General features: G+C 48.7%; 1 protein-coding gene across 4 annotated transcripts in view; it reads right to left on the bottom strand.

The window, feature by feature from the left end:
• CAMTA1 (calmodulin binding transcription activator 1) overlaps positions 1-18,786 on the bottom strand; it is a 701,783-nt gene that overhangs the window by 64,901 nt on the left and 618,096 nt on the right. For all 4 annotated transcript variants that reach the window (XM_083628408.1, XM_083628407.1, XM_083628410.1 and 1 more), the window contains exon 6: positions 3,115-3,268. In XM_083628408.1, the coding sequence (XP_083484534.1) occupies positions 3,115-3,268 (154 nt within the window). The remainder of the gene's footprint in view (positions 1-3,114; positions 3,269-18,786) is intronic.

Consider the following 18,786-nt stretch of genomic DNA (forward strand, 5'->3'; position numbering starts at 1 on the left):
CAGAACTTTGCGCTTCCCTCCCAAGGCATAAAAGAGATTTACAGCCGGCTTGGTGTCATCCGCACGTCGTTTTTCCTGACGCACTGCAGATTTTAAAGCCGGCTGCCACTTTCCCCCTCCTGAGGTGCCCGGCAGGCCTTGGATTGATATCAGAGATGCCCTCAAAAGTTTTCCAGCTCCACATCTCCAGCCCTGGGGGGCAGTTTGGCCCCTCTCTTTAAGGTCAGGGCTGCACCGACGCCGCCTGTCACTCTGGCAGAGTGGAGCAGCAGCCCCAGCTGTTGTGTGCGCAGCAGCCAGGAAAAGGCAGAATCGGGGATTCTAGGGCCGCCCACCCAGTTTCTTGAGACTCTCGGCTTCTGTACATTGTGGGGAGGGGAGTCTTCCAAGTGTAACGGCTGCAGAATACGCTTTCCATTGCACAGGCAATGCTGGAAACTGCAGAACTTAAGCAACACCACTGGGCGAGAACTGAGTCTGTGAAGGGGCCTGAGTTGGGGATCAGAGAGGACAAAAAGACACCTGTGCCGTCAGCCACACACGTGTGAGAGCCAGTGTGGTGTAGTGGCTAGAGTGTCAGGCTAGGACTTGGGAGACCAGGGTTCAAACCTCCACCTTGGCCAAGTCACTGCCTCTCAGCCTACCTCACAGGGTTGTTATAAGGAGCAAATGAGGATGTACACCACCTAGAGCTCCTTGGGGAAAAAGCGGAGATAGAAATCCAACAAATAAATAAAGTAAGCTGTACTCCTGATCTCCCTTACTGGGGTCTTCCAGAGTTTGCAAAGTTGCAGCTCCCCGCACCCCAAAGGCTCACAGAGAGGACATGGAGGCCCAGGCTGCTACATCCCCAGCTGGTTCGCTGGACCAAGTTCCCTTGTGGGGAGGTGGCATTGTGGTTGCAATGCAGCAAACTGGAACGCAATATAGCAGTATCCTCAGTCTTTCTCTGTGGTCCATCACCACAAACGGTCCCTTGATCGCAGACACAATGTGGATGGATCTTCTGGCAGAGGAGGTGGGGTTTTTATGGATAACTACAACCTGCCATCTTTTCCCACCCTTCTGACTTAAAATGATGTTGCAGCAAATACTCAGGTAAGTATAGTGGATTAGCATGGGGCCACCTAGGTCTCAGACTGCTCCCCTCAACCACAATTGCATTGTGCATGGATGGTATATGATATCTGTATTCTGAAGATGCACCTCTTTACCCAAGATACATATTTTAGAACCCACCCTATCCTTCTGATTCTGAAGTTAATCAGTTTTAATACTGCATCTTTCTATTGCCGTAACCCTCACCTGGGACCTTATACCATGAAGGCTGTTAAGAAATCAAATAAATAGTCTACGCTGACCGGCAGTGACCCTCCAGGGTTTCAGGCAGGAATTCTCTCCAAGCCTTGGAGTTGATGAATCTTGGACCTTCTGCATGCAAAGCAGCTGCTCTTCCCATTATGGGCTCTGCCACTTTCAGCCCAGCAAGGAAGCTGCCACACTTTCTGGGTTTTCCAAAGCTGGGGTTGGCCGATGGATGGTGCTCCCTTTGCTCTGCCCCCGAAGTCTGCTTGCAATCTGTCCAGGCACTCCTTCTGCAAACACAGTCCTGGGCTCAGCAGGATCCAGAGTGGAAACACTTGCAATATCCTGGGAACGAGGCTCAGAAGGAATGAAGGGGACAACTTTGTCTCGGCTCATTCTCAGCCCGGCTTGCTGACAGAGTGGAGGTTTCTCCCGTTTCTGAGCCTTTTGCACGGGGGTGGAGATGCCGGATGGCTAAAGCAAAGCAGCCGCTCTCTGTACGGGAGGAAGAGCTGCTCCAAAATGCTCTTTGCACTTCAATCGGTGGGCAGACAGGAGGGGAAGGAGCCAAGGCAGCCCCCGCAGAGGGCAGCAGGAGGCAGGAGCCTAACAAGGAAATGCTTGTCAAGGCAACAAGTCAAACCTGCGTGGAACAGGCACATCTCTCTGTGTGAAGGCCAGGCAAGGGAGCCAGGCCCCGGGGCACAGAGGCCCTGGCTGTGTGGGCGCAGGTGAGGCCGCCTCCATTTGCCTCCCTGCATTTTGTCCTGCACGTGAGGAAGCCTCCTAAGCGGTCCCCTGCAGCATCCTTGGCTTTGCTCTGACGCAGCAGGCAACTGTTGTTATCCATGGCAGAATGGTTTTGATGTCTGCAAGGCATGTCATGATTCTCACGAACGGCAAACGTACGCAGCCTTTTGCTTTTTGGAGAGGGCGTTTTTTGGGCAAGCACTGATTGCATCACCATGACTCTCAGGGGGCAGAAAAAGGAGCCCCTCAGACACGCTTTCCTTTTTGTTTGTGGCTCGTTCTTCAATGAGCAAAAAAGAGTAGGCCTTGGAATCTGGATCTGTGGCTCTGAGAGGTGACACGATGGCCAACTTCAAATATCTGATGGGCTGCCACGTGGAAGTTGGAGCAGGCTTGTTGTGTGCCGTTGCAGAGGGGAAGACCCAAGTCAATGGGTCCAAATGGCAAGACAGTCCTAAACATTAGGAAGAACTTTCTGACAGTAAGAGCTGTTTGACGGTGGGACTGACTCCTTCATTGGAGGTTTTTAAACAGAGGTTGGATGGCCATCTGCCAGGGATTCTTTAGTTGTGAATTCTGCATTGCAGGACTGGGTGACCCCACTGGGCGTCCCTTCCCACTCTGCAATTCTATGAGTCTATCTCATCTCCTTCCTGTACCCCTTGCACTGCTGAAATTGAAATAGGTGTCTAATGGGACGGCAGCCAGCAGTCAGTAGAGCAGAAGACTCTTAATCTCAGGGTCGTGGGTTCGAGCCCCACACTGGGCAAAAGATTCATGCACTGCAGGGGGTGGACTAGATGACCCTTGTGGTACCTTCCAACTCTACAATTCTATGAGCCATAATCCTCCTCCTGCAAATTCTGCAAGGTGCATTGTTTGCGACTGAAGGGTATGCAGAATGCATCAGTTACCTTATGCATGCCCGGGGGGGGGGGCGTCCCCTGTCCCCACTCAGCAAAAAACAAACAACCAAAGAACAAAACAAACAAACAAACAAACAAAACCCCACAGGGCCCTCCTGCTTCTGGGGCCCCAAGTGCAGCAGGCCCTACTCACACATTGGCTTCAGCTGGCCTATCAGCTCCTCTTTCGTCCATTTCGCCCACTCCTTCTTGTCGGTGTTGATGGAGCACAGGATGGGGCCACAGGGCTTTCCACAGTCCTCGATGGCGGGTACATTCAAGTAGTGGACCAGCACAATGTCCGGGTTCTGCAGGAAGAGTGGTAGAGAACGCACATTGTCATCACCACCGCCAATTTATTCTAAAAGACCTATTAGCATCATTATTTCTTAGCAAAATCATACCTGGCATCCTCCAGGGAATTCTAAGGCCTGGCCCCCCATAAAAGCAAAATAAATAAACCAATCAGCACAGTTTTGAAGCCAGCGGTTGAAATCGGTGCCGTTATGAGAAGCTAAAAGTCCACCATCTTAATTCAAAATGGCGCCCAATGGTATCCAAACATAGATGAGAACTGCTCCTTGATCTCGGGAACTATCATATAAAATTTGGTCACAGTATCTAAGTATGGTTACCAGATGTCCCCATTTCCCGGGGACAGTCCCCGGATTTACAAATCTGTCAGACAAAATCCTTCCCTGGAATGTCCCCGGATTTCATTTAATGTCCCCGGATTTATATATTAAGTGTTGTAGATTTATTAGTAGGGAATGAATGTTGTGTGATTGGTTCAATGGCACAAGACACATCATATGGGGACTTCTGGTGAGGCAAAATGGCAGGCACCATGGCAGCGAGCAGCTCCTGAAGCCAGCCAGAGCCAACTGCACTATCAGGCTGGCTCCGGGCTGCTGAGACTGCTGCTGCCACTGCCAAGGGGGAACCGGGGATGCCTGGCACGTCAGCTGGGGGAACCGCAGACTCCCCCGCAACCCGAATCGAGCTGGGAGCGAGAACGCCCAGCCACCCGGCCGACTGCCCACAGAAGAGAAGATATTACTTCTTTTTAAAAACAACAACTTTTTTAAATAACCTTTTGTTTCTCTTTTCTAAAAAAAAAAAAAAGTGTCCCTGGATTCTTTGAAAAAAATATGGTAACCTTAAATTCTTAAGAAGTGTCCAAATACAGAGTGAGCAGTCAAACCGCTTCCTGAAATATACAGCAGATCAGAGTTCTTCAACCTTTTTGAGTCCATGACTCCCTTGACCAACTACATTCTTTCTGCAGCACCCCTGCAGGGCTCAGGAGCCCAGTTATGCCTGCAGAGCTGGCAGCCTCTCACCCCTTTTCAAACATCTTCCCTTGTTGAGTGTCCCCTCAGCCTCCTCTACCTTTTCCTTGGGAGTCCTCTGGACAGCCGCTGCTGCCGCTACTGGTCTCTGAGCTGCCCACCCCCACCCCAAAGAGAGATGCCTCCTCACACTGCCCCACAGGGGCCAGGGACTTGTCTGTCCATTCCCAACAGCAAGGGCTGGCAGACTGGCTGGCTGGGCTCCCTTGCCTGCTTGCTTGCTTGCTTGCTTGCTTGCTTGCTTGCTTACTCCAAGGCAGCCTCAGCTCCTGGCAACCAGCACCCCCTGGCCAGCCCCAGAGGCACCATTCACCTGGGCAGCTTGTAGTCAGGGCTGCTGCAACAAACAGCTGTGCAAGCCTTTGGGAGGCAGAGATGTGAGAGGCAGTGGCGTAGCGTGGGTTGTCAGCACCCGGGGCAAGGCAAGTAATTTGCGCCCCCTAACCCATGGATTTGCGCCCCCTAACCCGTGGATTTGCGCCCCCTAACCCGTGGATTTGCGGCCCCTAACCCTAACCCCCAGATGTTGCGCCCAGTGCGGCCGGCCCCCCCTGCACCCCCCACGCTACGCCACTGGTGAGAGGGCATCAGAGGAGCAAGGGAAGGAAAGAGGGACAGAGGCCAGTGTTGTCTATGGCATCCCTGACCATCATTCAAGGCACCCCAGGGTGTCACAGCACACTGGTTGAAAGCCACTGTAGTAGATGATGATACCTTCTGGTTGATAAAAGCTCAAAAGGAGGTTTGCAACGAAAGCGAACAACATTAAATCACAAAACCACTTCAGTTCCATTTCCCCCATTTCTGCATTAATTCGCAAACTATTCTTAGGAAAGAAGTCACGCACACAAATTTACGTATGCACACAAACTTATGTGCCGTCTTGTACTCCTTTCTCCTCATGCATGCATTTTGGCGAATATATATACACTTTTGCAAGAACACCCCCTAACATATGGTAGTTTTCTATGCTACTTTGGGGTATCTGCATATCTGTGCTGCCTTGCAACATTCAACGAGGTTGCCGAAGGATGGTTGTGTGTCAGTTGGTGTATCTGTTTGGAAACTGGGAGCAGGAGGTTCGTGTTAAAATGCAAATGGGGCATGGATTTGCTCCCCAGCCCTGAGTTCCCTTTTCTCATCCCCAAACCACTGTCAATCGAACCTTGCATCCTGTCTGTTCCAGAGGCTGCTCCCTCCTGATTCTCCTGACAAAGCCTATCCGTTGCTTCAAGGCTTACTCTGGGCTTGGCTCTATCCCAGGCTTTGGGCTCCATATTAAGAACTTTGCTGCCTGTTTGGAAAGTTCCTTGGGCTTCTGCCCCAAAGAACCCCAAGGAACCAGTGGACCCACAGAAGGCATCTCCAGCTGATGGTGCTTGGCTTCAAGCCAGGTGGCAATAATTTATTGCACCTGTGAGAGTAGTTTGGTCCCGGGATGCAAATGGGAGCCCCAGAAAGGGACGTCTACCCCTTTCCTCTGAGCTCAGGACTTCCTGCAATTGCAAGGGCTGTGTATCCTTGCAGGGCAGTTTGTGCCCCTTTCCCTCAAGAAACAAATGATAAAGCAACAGTATGAAAAAGCAGGCTGCAATATAAAGAGCAGCAGATTCAAGGACTCAGTAAAACAAAACAAAAAAGTTTTCACCTGGCACTGGAAAGAGGTCAGAGGACATGACCAAGGGGGGTAAGGACCACAACTGGGCCCAATGCACAGTCATTACCTGCCCACCTCTAGGCAAGGGGGTGGGCAGTCTGTAAGGGCACCCATGGGTGCGGTGGTGGGAAAGAGGTGATGTTTTCCCCTAGGGGGATCCCTGCCTGACACAGACTAGGTGGGGCCCAATATGTTTAAATATAAGAGAGGGCAAGTGGCAAACAGCTTATTCATAGCAATCCAAGTTTCATTCATCTTTGTTTTAAAATATATAGATTGCACAAAGGAAGAATCCAGGTTTTACCATTGTAACCAAGGTGACTTCATTCATATGTGACAAACCTGTTCTAGAGAGGCTGGACATTTTCAAAAGGCAGTGACTGAACATGGCGTGAGAGGCATTTTGACAGGCTCTTCCCTTGTAAGGTGAAGCCAAAGGAAAGTTTTGGTTTTTTTAAGCCTGAGGGTGTGAAAAGGGCAATGGCCACTGAAATCTCAGAAGCTGGTGGGGTGGGCAGGTGGAAGGTAGTTTCTGGCTCTGAATTATGTAAAACAGGGGAAATGGCAGGATGAGTTATGCATGGGAAGAGAAATAAGAGGAATTCTGCAAATGGGCTCCGTTTGTATATTCCAGGCAGGGTTGGTCATGCTCAGCTTTTCCGGTTGCAGAATCCGGGCACAATTCAAAGTGTTGGTGCTGACCTTTAAAGCCCTAAACGGCCTCGGTCCAGTATACCTGAAGGAGCGTCTCCACCCCCATTGTTCTACCCGGACACTGAGGTCCAGCGCCGAGGGCCTTCTGGCGGTTCTCTCACTGTGAGAAGCCAAGTTACAGGGAACCAGGCAGAGGGCCTTCTCGGTAGTGGCACCCGCCCTGTGGAATGCCCTCCCACCAGATGTCAAGGAGAAGAAAAACTACCAGACTTTTAGACTACATCTGAAGGCAGCCCTGTTTAGGGAAGCTTTTAATGTTTGATGCATTACCGTATTTTAATATTGTGTTGGAAGCAGCCCAGAGTGGCTGGGGAAACCCAGCCAGATGGGTGGGGTATAAATGATAAATGATGATGATAATGATGATGATGATGATGATGATGATGTGTCTGAGCAGCCACCCAGCACCCCTAGCCCACAGGGGAGAAGAGAACAGGAAGACTGGCAACCTCAGACATTTGCAGTACCTCAGTATACTCCTAGAACTGGGGGCCAGAGAGCTGGCAGCAACCACAGAAAGTCTGGTCCCGCCGCAGCAAACTTTCCAACAAAGAAACTTCTTCCACTTGGATGGTGGATAAATGAATAATCTTAAGAACAACAAGGCAACCAGGAAAGAACCCCCACGACAGACAACAACGAGATTGAAAACTTGATTCCTCTCCCTGAAGTCATTTGCTCCTAAATTCCACAAACTTTAATGACTGCTCTGGAATTATTTATAAAAATAAATAGGATAATGGTGTAATTAAAACTCTAATGTTTCATTAATGTTGCTGGAGCAGGGCTTGGGAGGGGGATGGGGGGGTCTGTGTCTGCACCAAGCAGCTCCCCCCCTCCACCCCGACCCTTGCCAAAAGGGAGTCGCTTTGCTGCTGGTGGAAGGTAGCAGACCATCAAATCAGCTCCCACACTAACGAGCATTTCTTCACTAATGAAAAAGATGCCGCCAGGCAATTAATTGCTTGTCCTTCAGATGGTTTAAACACACACCGGGGGCCTGAACTATAGGCTGAGACCAAGGACAGCAGGGAAACTGCCAAGGGGGCAAAACTGAGGCAGGGTGGTGGGGAAAGCCGCAAGTGAGTGGGGGCACAGGCAGGAACTGAGAGGGCTTCAGCCTTCTTCCCCACAGAAGCTATCAAGGAAAAGCACACTCTGGGGTTGCTTCTCCACCCAGATGGGGGAAGAGGACATCGAAGGCAAGCAATTAGAAAACAAATCACTTCATCTCCCTGCCCCGAAGGAGGGTGTCTTCAACGTGCATTTGGGTGGTGTGATTCAACTCTCAATTCAGGACAAGGAGAGGGGCCTGATCCAGCCCTCTGTGAACACTCCTGCCCTAGTCAATTGGATGCAGCCTGCAGAATGGCCAGGAGGACCGGGAAGCATTAGAAAGAACTTTTTGATGGTGAGAGCTGTTTGCCAGTGGACGAGACCTCCTTGGAAGGTGGTGGACTCTCCTTCACAAACCGAGTTTGTGTGGCTCCATTCTTTAGCTGCGATTCCTGCACTGCAGGGGGTTGGACTGGATGACCCTCCAGGTCCCTTTTAGCTCGACAGTTCTATGGTTCTATGATTCCCCTCTATAAGCTTGCTTGGCCCCCAGAGCAGGACCCTCCATGTGCTTCCAGCAACTGGCCTCAGATGCCCACTTTGGGATGCCTTGTGAGAAGGTGGTTTGAACTCCTCATGGCTCAATCCCCTTTCCAGGCAGAGGCTTTAGATGTGAAATATCCAAGTGGGGAGGTAGAGGCCTCTTCTGCCACAAGTGTGCTTGCAATCAGATGTGAAGGTGCAGGTGGGGCACTTAATGCACCCTGCAATGCACTCAGGCTGGACACAGCTGGACACACTGTAGATGCTGAGCTTCCAGATTCATAGAATCCTAGAACTGTAGAGTTGGAAGGGGCCCCTGCGGATCATTTGGTCCAACCTCCTGCAATGCAGGAATCTCAGCTAAAGTATCCATGACAGATGGCCATCCAGCCTCTACTTAAAAATATCCACCAACTCCCAAGGTTATAGGGCAATTATTGCCCCCCCCCCAATCTTGATCCAAAGAGGAGAAACAACCTCTTGACCTTTCAATCAGTAGAGGAGGACAGCAGGTCCAGCAATCAGCAGAGCCTCCAGCCATGCATCCAGAGGGGGAAGGCGGTGTATGGCAGCCACAGGCAATTCAGCTTGCTTGAGGAAGGGGAAGTGGTACCTATGGGTGTCTTAAGCTGGAGGAGAAGAGGACCTTTAAATCTGGACCCTCGAAGCTGCTGGCACAGCTTCAGGAAGAGACGTGCTGCCTCTCCCGATCCTCAGTTTCAAGGATGTTTATCCTCTGTAGTTTTCATCCAGCCCTTATTTGAAGGGCTTTGGAAGGGCATCTGGTGGGAATTTTGCCTCTCCTAACAGACCCATAAAGTGAGCAAATCAACCCAATGCTCGTGGGGGGGAGGCAATCACTAACCCAGCGTTTAGAAAAAGCAATCGCGAAAGTTCCCAAAGGCAAAGAGAGCTCCTCATCTCCTTTCTCACTTCCATTCGTTTTACTATAATGGGAGTTATTAGAAATGTATCATATTTATTGTCCTGTTATTGTGAATTAATACTGCCCTGGATGCAGGTATTTCAAGGAGGCTGCAGAACGGCTCACCCCAATCGGCTTTTACGATCGCTGAAATGCATCCTCCCGCCTTCCTCATCATGCAGAGTCCTTCGCTCACCCCACCTTGATGACCTAGGCTAACTTCATAAATGGCGCCACGGTGCCCAATCAAAGCAAGCCCCATCCTCTTTGAACTCTTTATTTACCTGATGCTGAGGGCCTGGAGCAGAGTGCAGTTTTTTAAAAAATAGAACTCACTACGGATGTTAGTTAAATATCAAGCTATATAACATCTCCTTCTTGGGAGCAGCTCTGACTGCTAAATGCCAGCCCAGATAGAGAGGCTTCAGACAGGCAAGAGTCACTGGGTAAGTTCAGTTTCCCTACCCACTCTTGAGCGGAATACTTCTGCAGAAAATTGAACTGCCGGTTTGGATTTCTGCCGCTTCCAACACTGCATGTCAACCCCTCTCTTTCAGTTAAAGCTCTGCTCCCTTGTCAACCACCCTCACCCCCTCCCACACCTGCCACCGTCATACTGAGTAATATCCAAGGCAACACGATGACCAAATACAATGATACGATATCAATATACAGTGGTACCTCAGGTTAAGTACTTAATTCGTTCCAGAGGTCCGTTCTTAACCTGAAACTGTTCTTAACCTGAAGCACCACTTTAGCTAATGGGGCCTCCCGCTGCTGCCGCGCCGCCGGAGCACGACTTCTGTTCTCATCCTGAAGCAAAGTTCTTAACCTGAAGCACTATTTCTGGGTTAGCGGAGTCTGTAACCTGAAGTGTATGTAACCTGAAGCGTATGTAACCCAAGGTACCACTGTACACTCTTTATATAATATGAAATATAGGAAATCACACAAACAGAAAACTTATGAATCTCTGAAAGTCACAAAATATGTACTCTTAGTGGATTCTCTTGAAAACAGAAAACCAAATAAACATAAGTCTTATAAGTCTCTGAAAGTCTTAGAAGACTATGCAAGTCTCTGAAAGAAGCAATGCATCAGATTCTTATCTGGTAAAAACAGGCTGTAAAGCTTTGTTTATGGCGTCCAATGCTGCCGAAGTAGTTCGCAAACAGACGTTGTGAACAGTGATTCCGGATATACCCACTGTTCCGTAGAATTCTTCTTCAGCACAGCAGAAGGACACAGAAATGCTTCATAAGAAAAGTATAACAACAATTGCTAAGGAGCAGTGTGTGGGATGTGAAACACAGGAGCAGTCAATTACAACATTCCTAGAGTGTACATGTTTAGACATGGGGAGGGATGTTTGTCCAGCCAGCAGGTAAACTTCCTGGGACAGACTTCCTCTGCATGTGACTAGAGGTGGGTGTGGCCTCACCTGTGCAGGTAATGATAAAAGCACAGGGCAGGGGCAGCCATCTCTCTCTTACTCTCTTGCTCTCTTGCCTCTCTTCCATCGAACAAGCAACATCTGCTAAGCTAAAGATGCCCTCTTGGCTCCCAGCCAAGAGAGGAGAAAGGGACTATCTTCTTATAAGATAGAATCCAAATGTATATTACTTCACTAAGTTTAAGTCTGCCTTCTGGGATCTGATGTGAACAGAATGTGAGTAAACTCTTTTTATACTTTTGTAAAGGACTGTGTCGTGTCTTCTATTTTAAGGGAGAATAAGGGGAAATTACCAGAGTGATTATTATAGAGGCTTAAGCAAGCCTGAGCACACGCTGCCGTTGCAAACTTAAATAAAGGGGAATGTTTTACTCTGCTGATATTGGGAACTTGTTAGCACAAGTTGGATAAGGGTATAATCAATCAATATACCCTCTCCTGCATCCCTGAACATTCCCACACAGTGGTCATAAAGTTATGTAGTCACTGCTGAGGCAGCACCTCTGTTCCCAGTTACCTTAGGAGTAACCTAGGAGTTCTTGGGACACAAGAACATCAGAATATCTTGCTGGACCAGACCAATGGCCCATCTGGTCCAGCATCCTGTTCTCATGGAGGCCAACCAGATGCCTGTGGGAAACCAGGGAGCAGAACACGAGCACAAGAGCCCTCTCTCTTCCTGTGGTTTCCAGTAACTGGTATTCAGAAGCATCACTGTGGAGGCAGAGCATTGTGTGGCTAGCAGTGTCGCAACGCAATCTGCTCATGCTTGGGAAGTGTGTCTGTGCACATGCTCTCATTGACCCAGGGGGAGAACACGGCTCAAGTAAGCAAGCACTAGAGTTTCAGAGGAGAGATTTTCCTTAGGACCACCACCGGGGAGGGGAAGGTGGACCCCACTCCCCATAATAAGCAGCCAGGTGATGCTGCTTGCATTGAAAATTTAATAAACTCCTGCACATTGCATTTCATGGCACCTGCCATTTGTCCATGAGACACAGCAGGGCAAACAAACAGCAGTTGAGTTGGAGGCCAGAGCCCTTTGGAAATGCATGCTGAGGATTCGAGGCAGGTCTGAAAGCACTTTAAGAGCCATGCATAAAACAAAGGATTAATTTTATCTATTTATTTAAAGGGATTTATCGACCCGCCTAATCAAAAAAGATGACCCTCTAAACCGTTCACATAACGGAGCATAAAAATGAGGATCAAATCAACAAACTGTAAAAAAATAAATACACATAATTAAATTATCCAAAAGCACAGAGGAAGTCAACAGAATTTAAAAAACAAGCATACGTAATAAAATTACATGTCTGGGAAGTCTTTCCTAAACATAAAAAACTTTTTAGCAGGTGCTAGAAACAGCACAGGGACGCGGGAGACGCTGTGGGTTAAACCACAGAGCCTAGGACTTGCCGATCAGAAGGTTGGTGGTTTGAATCCCCACAACGGGGTGAGCTCCCGTTGCTCGGTCCCTGCTCCTGCCAACCTAGCAGTTCAAAAGCACGTCAAAGTGCAAGTAGATAAATAGGTACCGCTTTGGCAGGAAGGTAAACGGCGTTTCCGTGCGCTGCTCTGGTTCGCCAGAAGCGGCTTAGTCATGCTTGTCACATGACCCGGAAGCTGTCGGCTCCCTTGGCCAATAAAGTATGAAGAGCGCCGCAACCCCAGAGTCAGCCACGAATGGACCTAATGGTCAGGGGTCCCTTTACCCTTTACCTTTAGAAACAGCACAGAGAAGGTACCAGCCACCGGGAGTCAATGGACAGGGAGTTTTAGAGTGTGATCTGCTGTCGTCGCACTGAGAGACTGATCACTCATAGACGCAGAGCAAGCATTCTGTGGCCCCTGGCAAAATGGCGGCATATCAGCTATATATGTATTAAAGTGTATCGCCATTCCTTTGAAAGAGAGGCCAAGAGCATAAAAACACAAAATATAAGATTAAAATCCGTATCAACAAAACATCCATTACAACCATAGGTGCCAGAAGATGGTACTACTAGTGGCCAGGAAAATCCAGGGTGAAGAGGGGGTGCTTTCAGTCGCTGGTGGAGGCACCCAAATGTCAGCACCTGCCTGTCTGGCGACTGTCTCTTGGTCACACTGAGCTTCCTGTGCAGCACACCCTCTGGTCCTCCAGGAGTTACACCTCAGGGGCAAGGAGAGCAAGAGGTTCCCATTGCACAAGAGTTGGGGCACCAAGGGGGCAGGCTGAGCCACAGGGTGAGTCGAAGTCCTGCTCTCTGCCTGATGCAGCCTGGTGTTTGCTACTGGCAGGAACTGCCTGGGAGGAGTGGCATTATTCACTGGGAGTGGGAGGATATGGGGTGAGGAGGTGGGGAACCTTTTTAGTGTTGTGGGCCAGATTCCTATCAGATCCCAGCTGACCAGATTTGACCCACCATTCAATCACCTGGCATCACAATGGCATTAGGTGATTGGGTGCTTTGACGTCCTGACTTGGAGACTTCAAAGTGCCCATGCTGGTCTTGCAAAGAGCCCTGTGTGGTGCTTAAAGCACCCAAGACTTGGGCTTGACTGCCCATCAGCTGTTGGTGACAGAGCCAAAGCTGCTTTCGCTTGCCAAGGCACCGTCGGGGCTGCACTTTAAGCTACAAGCTCAGAGGCACCTTTACATTTACCAAGGCTCAACTCTGGCAAGGCAGCACACTTCTGTTTTTCTAAACCTGGTAGTTCCTGACACAAAGAAGATATTTGGCTCCACTTTTGTCTTCTTCCCCTTTAGCTTGGTTGTGCACGATAAGCAGAAACCAGCTCGAGACCTGGTTAAAAATGCAAAAAGCTGTTCCCTTTGATAAAGAGAAATGCAATGGCAACAGCTGTTTGAGTCGTGGTTGCAGCTTCATCAATGCTAAGTGGTCAATAAATCAAGCTGGCGTGGCGTTACGTTTCTTCTGCGGCTGCGTCATTAATCTCGTGCCACTTCTTATGAAAAATGAAGGAGCAAGGGGCTGGGTGATAGTGAAAATGTATACATTATCCAGAAAGTAATAATAGCTTGTAATGGTGCTGTGGACCTCCTGGCACAGGCACCGGCAGGAAGGCGCATGCGCTAGGCTCTCTTTCGGCTGTGGAAATTAGGGGAGTAAATCAGCCATTGTTTGTTCCACCAACCCATTTTATTTCCCACATTAAGGAGGAACTTTCTCCCCAGGCCCCAGAGCAAGCAAAGTGCTTCCCCCCTAAGTTTTGAAATAAGAAACATAAAACAGAGAGCAAGAGTCGCCAGGACATGAGGGCATCTTAGCAAGGCATGAATAAATAACCATGCCAAGGCCAGGGGATTTGACAGCTGCTGGCATGGAAGCAGCAGCGGCTTGGGGGGGGGGCAGCGGCCAGTGGCAAGGGACAGGCATAAGTTCCTGGGTGCTACCTCACCCCTGAGAATTTCAACTCCAAGACCGTTAGGCAGGGAAGGTTCTCCAGTCAACCATCAATGGAGATCTAGTAGGAGAGAAATTTATTGAGAAAAGAAGGAAGAAAATAGCGCCGCCAGCCTCTTTTGTGGGTAACCAAAGAATAGAAACAGAGCTGGGAAACTGGGCCTGTGCTCACACCAACAGAACCTTTCCATTACATTAAGTAGACTTCTTCAGGGAGCTAAAAAATAATCACTGTTATTATAAAATTGATTAGGAGAATCTACCCTGTGAATAGCTGCCTTCTGTCTCAAATGTTTGCACAGCACCCATTTGTTTCAGGACCCTTATTATCACCATCTACTGGTTGAAATTAAAAACGGGATAGGGCCCATTTTAATATTTTCTGCTTTCAGGAAAATTCTGAGTCTTAATAAATGGAGCAATTCCATCCTGGAATCAGGAAATACTACAAGTTATTGATATGTATGGGCACTCTTTGGACACTTTGAACTCGTCAGAATTTGAGATGGCATCTTGCCACATAAAATTTCGTATTCTGAAACATGATTTTTTTGTGCTGATTGTACTTCTGCCTGTTTGTCTGAATATGCCCCTTGGTATGCCAAACTACCCATTCGGACTCCTTGACAGCACTATGACACCAGTATTACAAACGCCAAATGGAGAAATGCTTTTGCGGCTCTGAAAGTACCACCTATGCAGTCTGCTATAGTTGAAGGACGCTATTGCCTGATTCTGTACGAAGAGTCTCTGTCCATGTGGGGTCATCTGCCTTAAGATGTGCCTCCTTGCTTGCAATCTGCGAGGACTTAAGAGCAGCCTTGCTCAAAGATTTAAAATCTCTCAGCGGAGAGATGGATTGGGTACTTGATTAATTTTTTACTGAGGAACAGGCCCTTTTACACTTCTGAAAAGATATCCGGATTCATCTTTTGGAGTGGCAGTTTTAAGGAGAAAAGTCTGTAGTGATGATAAGCCAATTTCTTCAGGAGAGCAAACTCCTATCTGATGGAATGCCTGGTTTAAATAATTATCTTACCTGTGTAATGTGTTTTATTTTGTCTTGTGTATCTTGTTTTTCAAAACGGCTTTGGCTACACAAATAAAGAATATTTGTATCACCTTAAGAGCTGCATTTTGCTACAGCCAAGATCCACATTCCATCCTGGAACCATCCTGCACATTGGAGGGAGGACACATAAAAAGCTGCCTTATACTGACTCAGATCCTTGCTCCATCTAGTCCAGTACTGCATACCCGCCAACATTTCTTCAGTGAAAATAGGGGTGTCCTATCATTCCCTAAGCAGTCACGAAATTAAACGAAATTAAAAGACGCCTGCTTCTTGGGAGAAAAGCAATGACAAACCTAGACAGCATCTTAAAAAGCAGAGACATCACCTTGCCAACAAAGGTCCGTATAGTTAAAGCTATGGTTTTCCCAGTAGACATGTATGGAAGTGAGAACTGGACCATAAAGAAGGCTGAATGCCGAAGAATTAATGCTTTTGAATTATGGTGCTGGAGGAGACTCTTGAGAGTCCCATGGACTGCAAGAAGATCAAATCTCTCCATTCTTAAGGAAATCAGCCCTGAGTGCTCACTGGAAGGGCAGATCCTGAAGCTGAGGCTCCAATACTTTGGCCACCTCAGAGAAGAGAAGACTCCCTGGAAAAGACCCTGATGTTGGGAAAGATGGAGGGCACAAGGAGAAGAGGACGACAGAGGACGAGATGGTTGGACAGTGTTCTCGAAGCTACTAGCATGAGTTTGACTAAACTGCAGGAGGCAGTGGAAGACAGGAGTGCCTGGCGTGCTCTGGTCCATGGGGTTACGAAGAGTCGGACACGACTAAACGACTAAACAACAACCACAACCATTCCCTCCAACATTTCACCCATGAAAACATGGATGTCCTAAGTGGGACATTCTGGGATCAAATAAAAAACCAAGACGGCTTCTGTAAATCCGGGACTGTCCTTGGAAAACAGTGACACTTGGACCTGGGACCTTCTCCCTGCAGAGCAGGCGCCCTGTCGCTCCAGAGCTACTCCAGAGCAACTGATCACGTGTTTGGCTAACAAAAGCACCATGACAGAGCAGGAGGAGCAAATCCCAGCCCATCTTTTCTCTCCTCGTCCCAGAAATCGAGCTGTTCTCCTCCCAGCCTGGGTTTCAGGTGAGCCCGCCTCTCCCTGGAGCTGCCAGCAACGACAGCTTTCCAGGGCGATGTTTATGCCGCCTCCGTGGTAATCACAGAATTGCCCGCATTTGTTTTCAAGAAAATGGGAGCGGCGTGCGCTCCTTTTTAATACCTTTGTAGGACAAAAGGAAGCCTAATCACTGGAGTGAGGAGGGTGCTGTACATTTTATGACTAAGGGGTTAGAGAGCTGCTGCAGGGCAGGGCTCGGATTAGGAAATCAGAGTTCTGCCTTCTTGTTAGCTGCCTCCTTAATCCTTCTTTATCTCCACGCTCCCTCCAGTCACTCCTGGCATTTGCTGATAACCTGGAAGCTTCCTTCACATCGCAAGCCCCATTTGTGGCAATACCTGCTCACTAACACCATCTGAGCATCCCAGATGACATGAGCTCCCCCCCTTCCCTGCCACAACCTCCCCGCAGGACAAGGCAGCAAATCTGCATCCTTGTGCGAAAGCCAAGACAGCTCAGAAGCTTCTCCTCCTTTAGATGCCAACAAGGGGACATGCCACTCATTTTCAGAGACGGGAAAAGGACATCAGAGAGGCGGGTCAGGTCCCAAGATGGGTCTTCTGATTCAGCCATGGGGTGGGAGTGGCATGACAAGGCTTGCTTTTCTTATTTTTAAAATGCATACCCCATATTTCTTATAAAAGAACAGAAGGTGGGAACAACGTACCAGGATAATCAACGACACAACAGTCAGTCAATCAATAGTCCCTAAAAGCATTCATAAAGACTGACTCTCCAAAGGAGAGAATAATTCAAAGACAGTTCTTCCTTCGCCTTATAGGGAGAGTTTTGGGCTGCCTACCCTACTCAGATGCCTTTCCAGGCAGCATTGTTCAAACGTTTCTTACACAGGGGCAGAATTTTCAGGTGGCCTCCAAACAGACCTCAGTAGAAGTTTGCCTTCTTTCTTAATCTCTGTGGGACTGACTAAAAACAAACAAACCCAGTGCAGGGCCCTGAAGGACACACTGAGGCAGAAGGGAGCAGGGGATGGTCACCCTCTTTATTTATAGATGATGCTGAAGTCTGTAGTTATCTGTAGGCTTTGGGGAAGAATGTTTTTTTGTCCTCATCAAGAAAACAGAGGCAAGGGGGTGGGGAGGAGGACTGCAGCAAAGAACACATTTGGACTGGGGTGTTTCTCAGAGTTTAGGGAGATGGTGTCTGGGATTTCCTGGGGTCCCCGAGCTTCCTCCTGCTTCTTTAAAAAATAGACGCAGCTTTGAGGGGTGGTTGAAAATAATAAGGTGTAGCATAACATTATACAGTGGAACCTCAGTTTCCGAATGTAATCCATTATGGAAGACCCGTTCCGACTTCCGAAACATTCAAAAACCGAAATCTGCATTTCTGGAAGCATTTACACCTGGAAAACCCAATATGGAAGCCATGTGGCATGTTTGGCTCCCAAAAAACATTTGAAAATGGAAGCATTTACTTCTGGGTTTTTGGCTTTCAAAAGCCGAAACGTTCAACTTCCGAGATGCTCGGAAACTGAGGTTCCACTGTACAGTGGTACCTCGGGTTACATACGCTTCAGGTTACAGACTCCACTAACCAAGAAATAGTACCTCGGGTTAAGAACTTTGCTTCAGGATGAGAACAGAAATCGTGCTCTGGCGGCGTGGCAGCGGCAGGAGGCCCCATTAGCTAAAGTGATGCTCCAGGTTAAGAACAGTTTCAGGTTAAGAACGGACCTCCGGAACGAATTAAGTACTTAACCTGAGGTACCACTGTAGTAGACTTTTTAAGGATTTTGAAAGAAAGTCATAAAAAAAGAGTTTTCTCTGATGGTGCTCAGAGCTGCTGCCCCGATTCAGTCTATAACTGGAGTGTGCTGTTGCTGTTGTTAGGCTTTCACTACTCAGAGCTCAGTCCTCCTGGGCTGCTTCAACCCACAGACAGCACAGACAGTGCCATAGGTGCCTCTCTGCCCCCTTATTAGGATCTCTTGTGCCCCAGCTTCTCCCTTCCCCACTTCAGCCCATAAGAAGCTAGTAAAACTGGGGGTCGACTTAGCAACCCAAATGCCATTTCATCAGACAGCAATTTCTGCCTGAGCAGAGAAGTCTGCCCTGTCGTTGAAACCTCACGTTGGTGGTCTGGAGTGTGGTGGTCTTTCCTAGCAGACCCTTGATGCTGACCACACCTGATGCCCCTCCACCAGCCTGGCAGCTCACAGGGACCACCAAGGCCATGCAGACTCCCGTGGCCCCTCCACCTAGTGCAAAAACGCCCCCGCCCTCCGCCCCCTAGCACAGAACTGACTTTCATTCTTCACCTGGATAAAGAACCCAGGAGATAAGATGACAATGGGAACTCTTTGCCTTTTCTCCCTGTGCGCTAATTGAAAAAGGTCTCATTAATCTCTTTGGGGCCCCTCCACCGAATTTGCATAAGGAATCGCTCCAGTGCAAGCTGCTCCTAGATAATGCTGTGCATCGTTCCCAGGGAGCCTGCAGCAAAACACTTTCTATGGGTTTGACTTTGCAATGTGCGTGAGT

This window comes from Podarcis filfolensis (assembly GCF_964270895.1).
Source record: "Podarcis filfolensis genome assembly, chromosome: 8".
NCBI lineage: Eukaryota > Metazoa > Chordata > Lepidosauria > Squamata > Lacertidae > Podarcis > Podarcis filfolensis.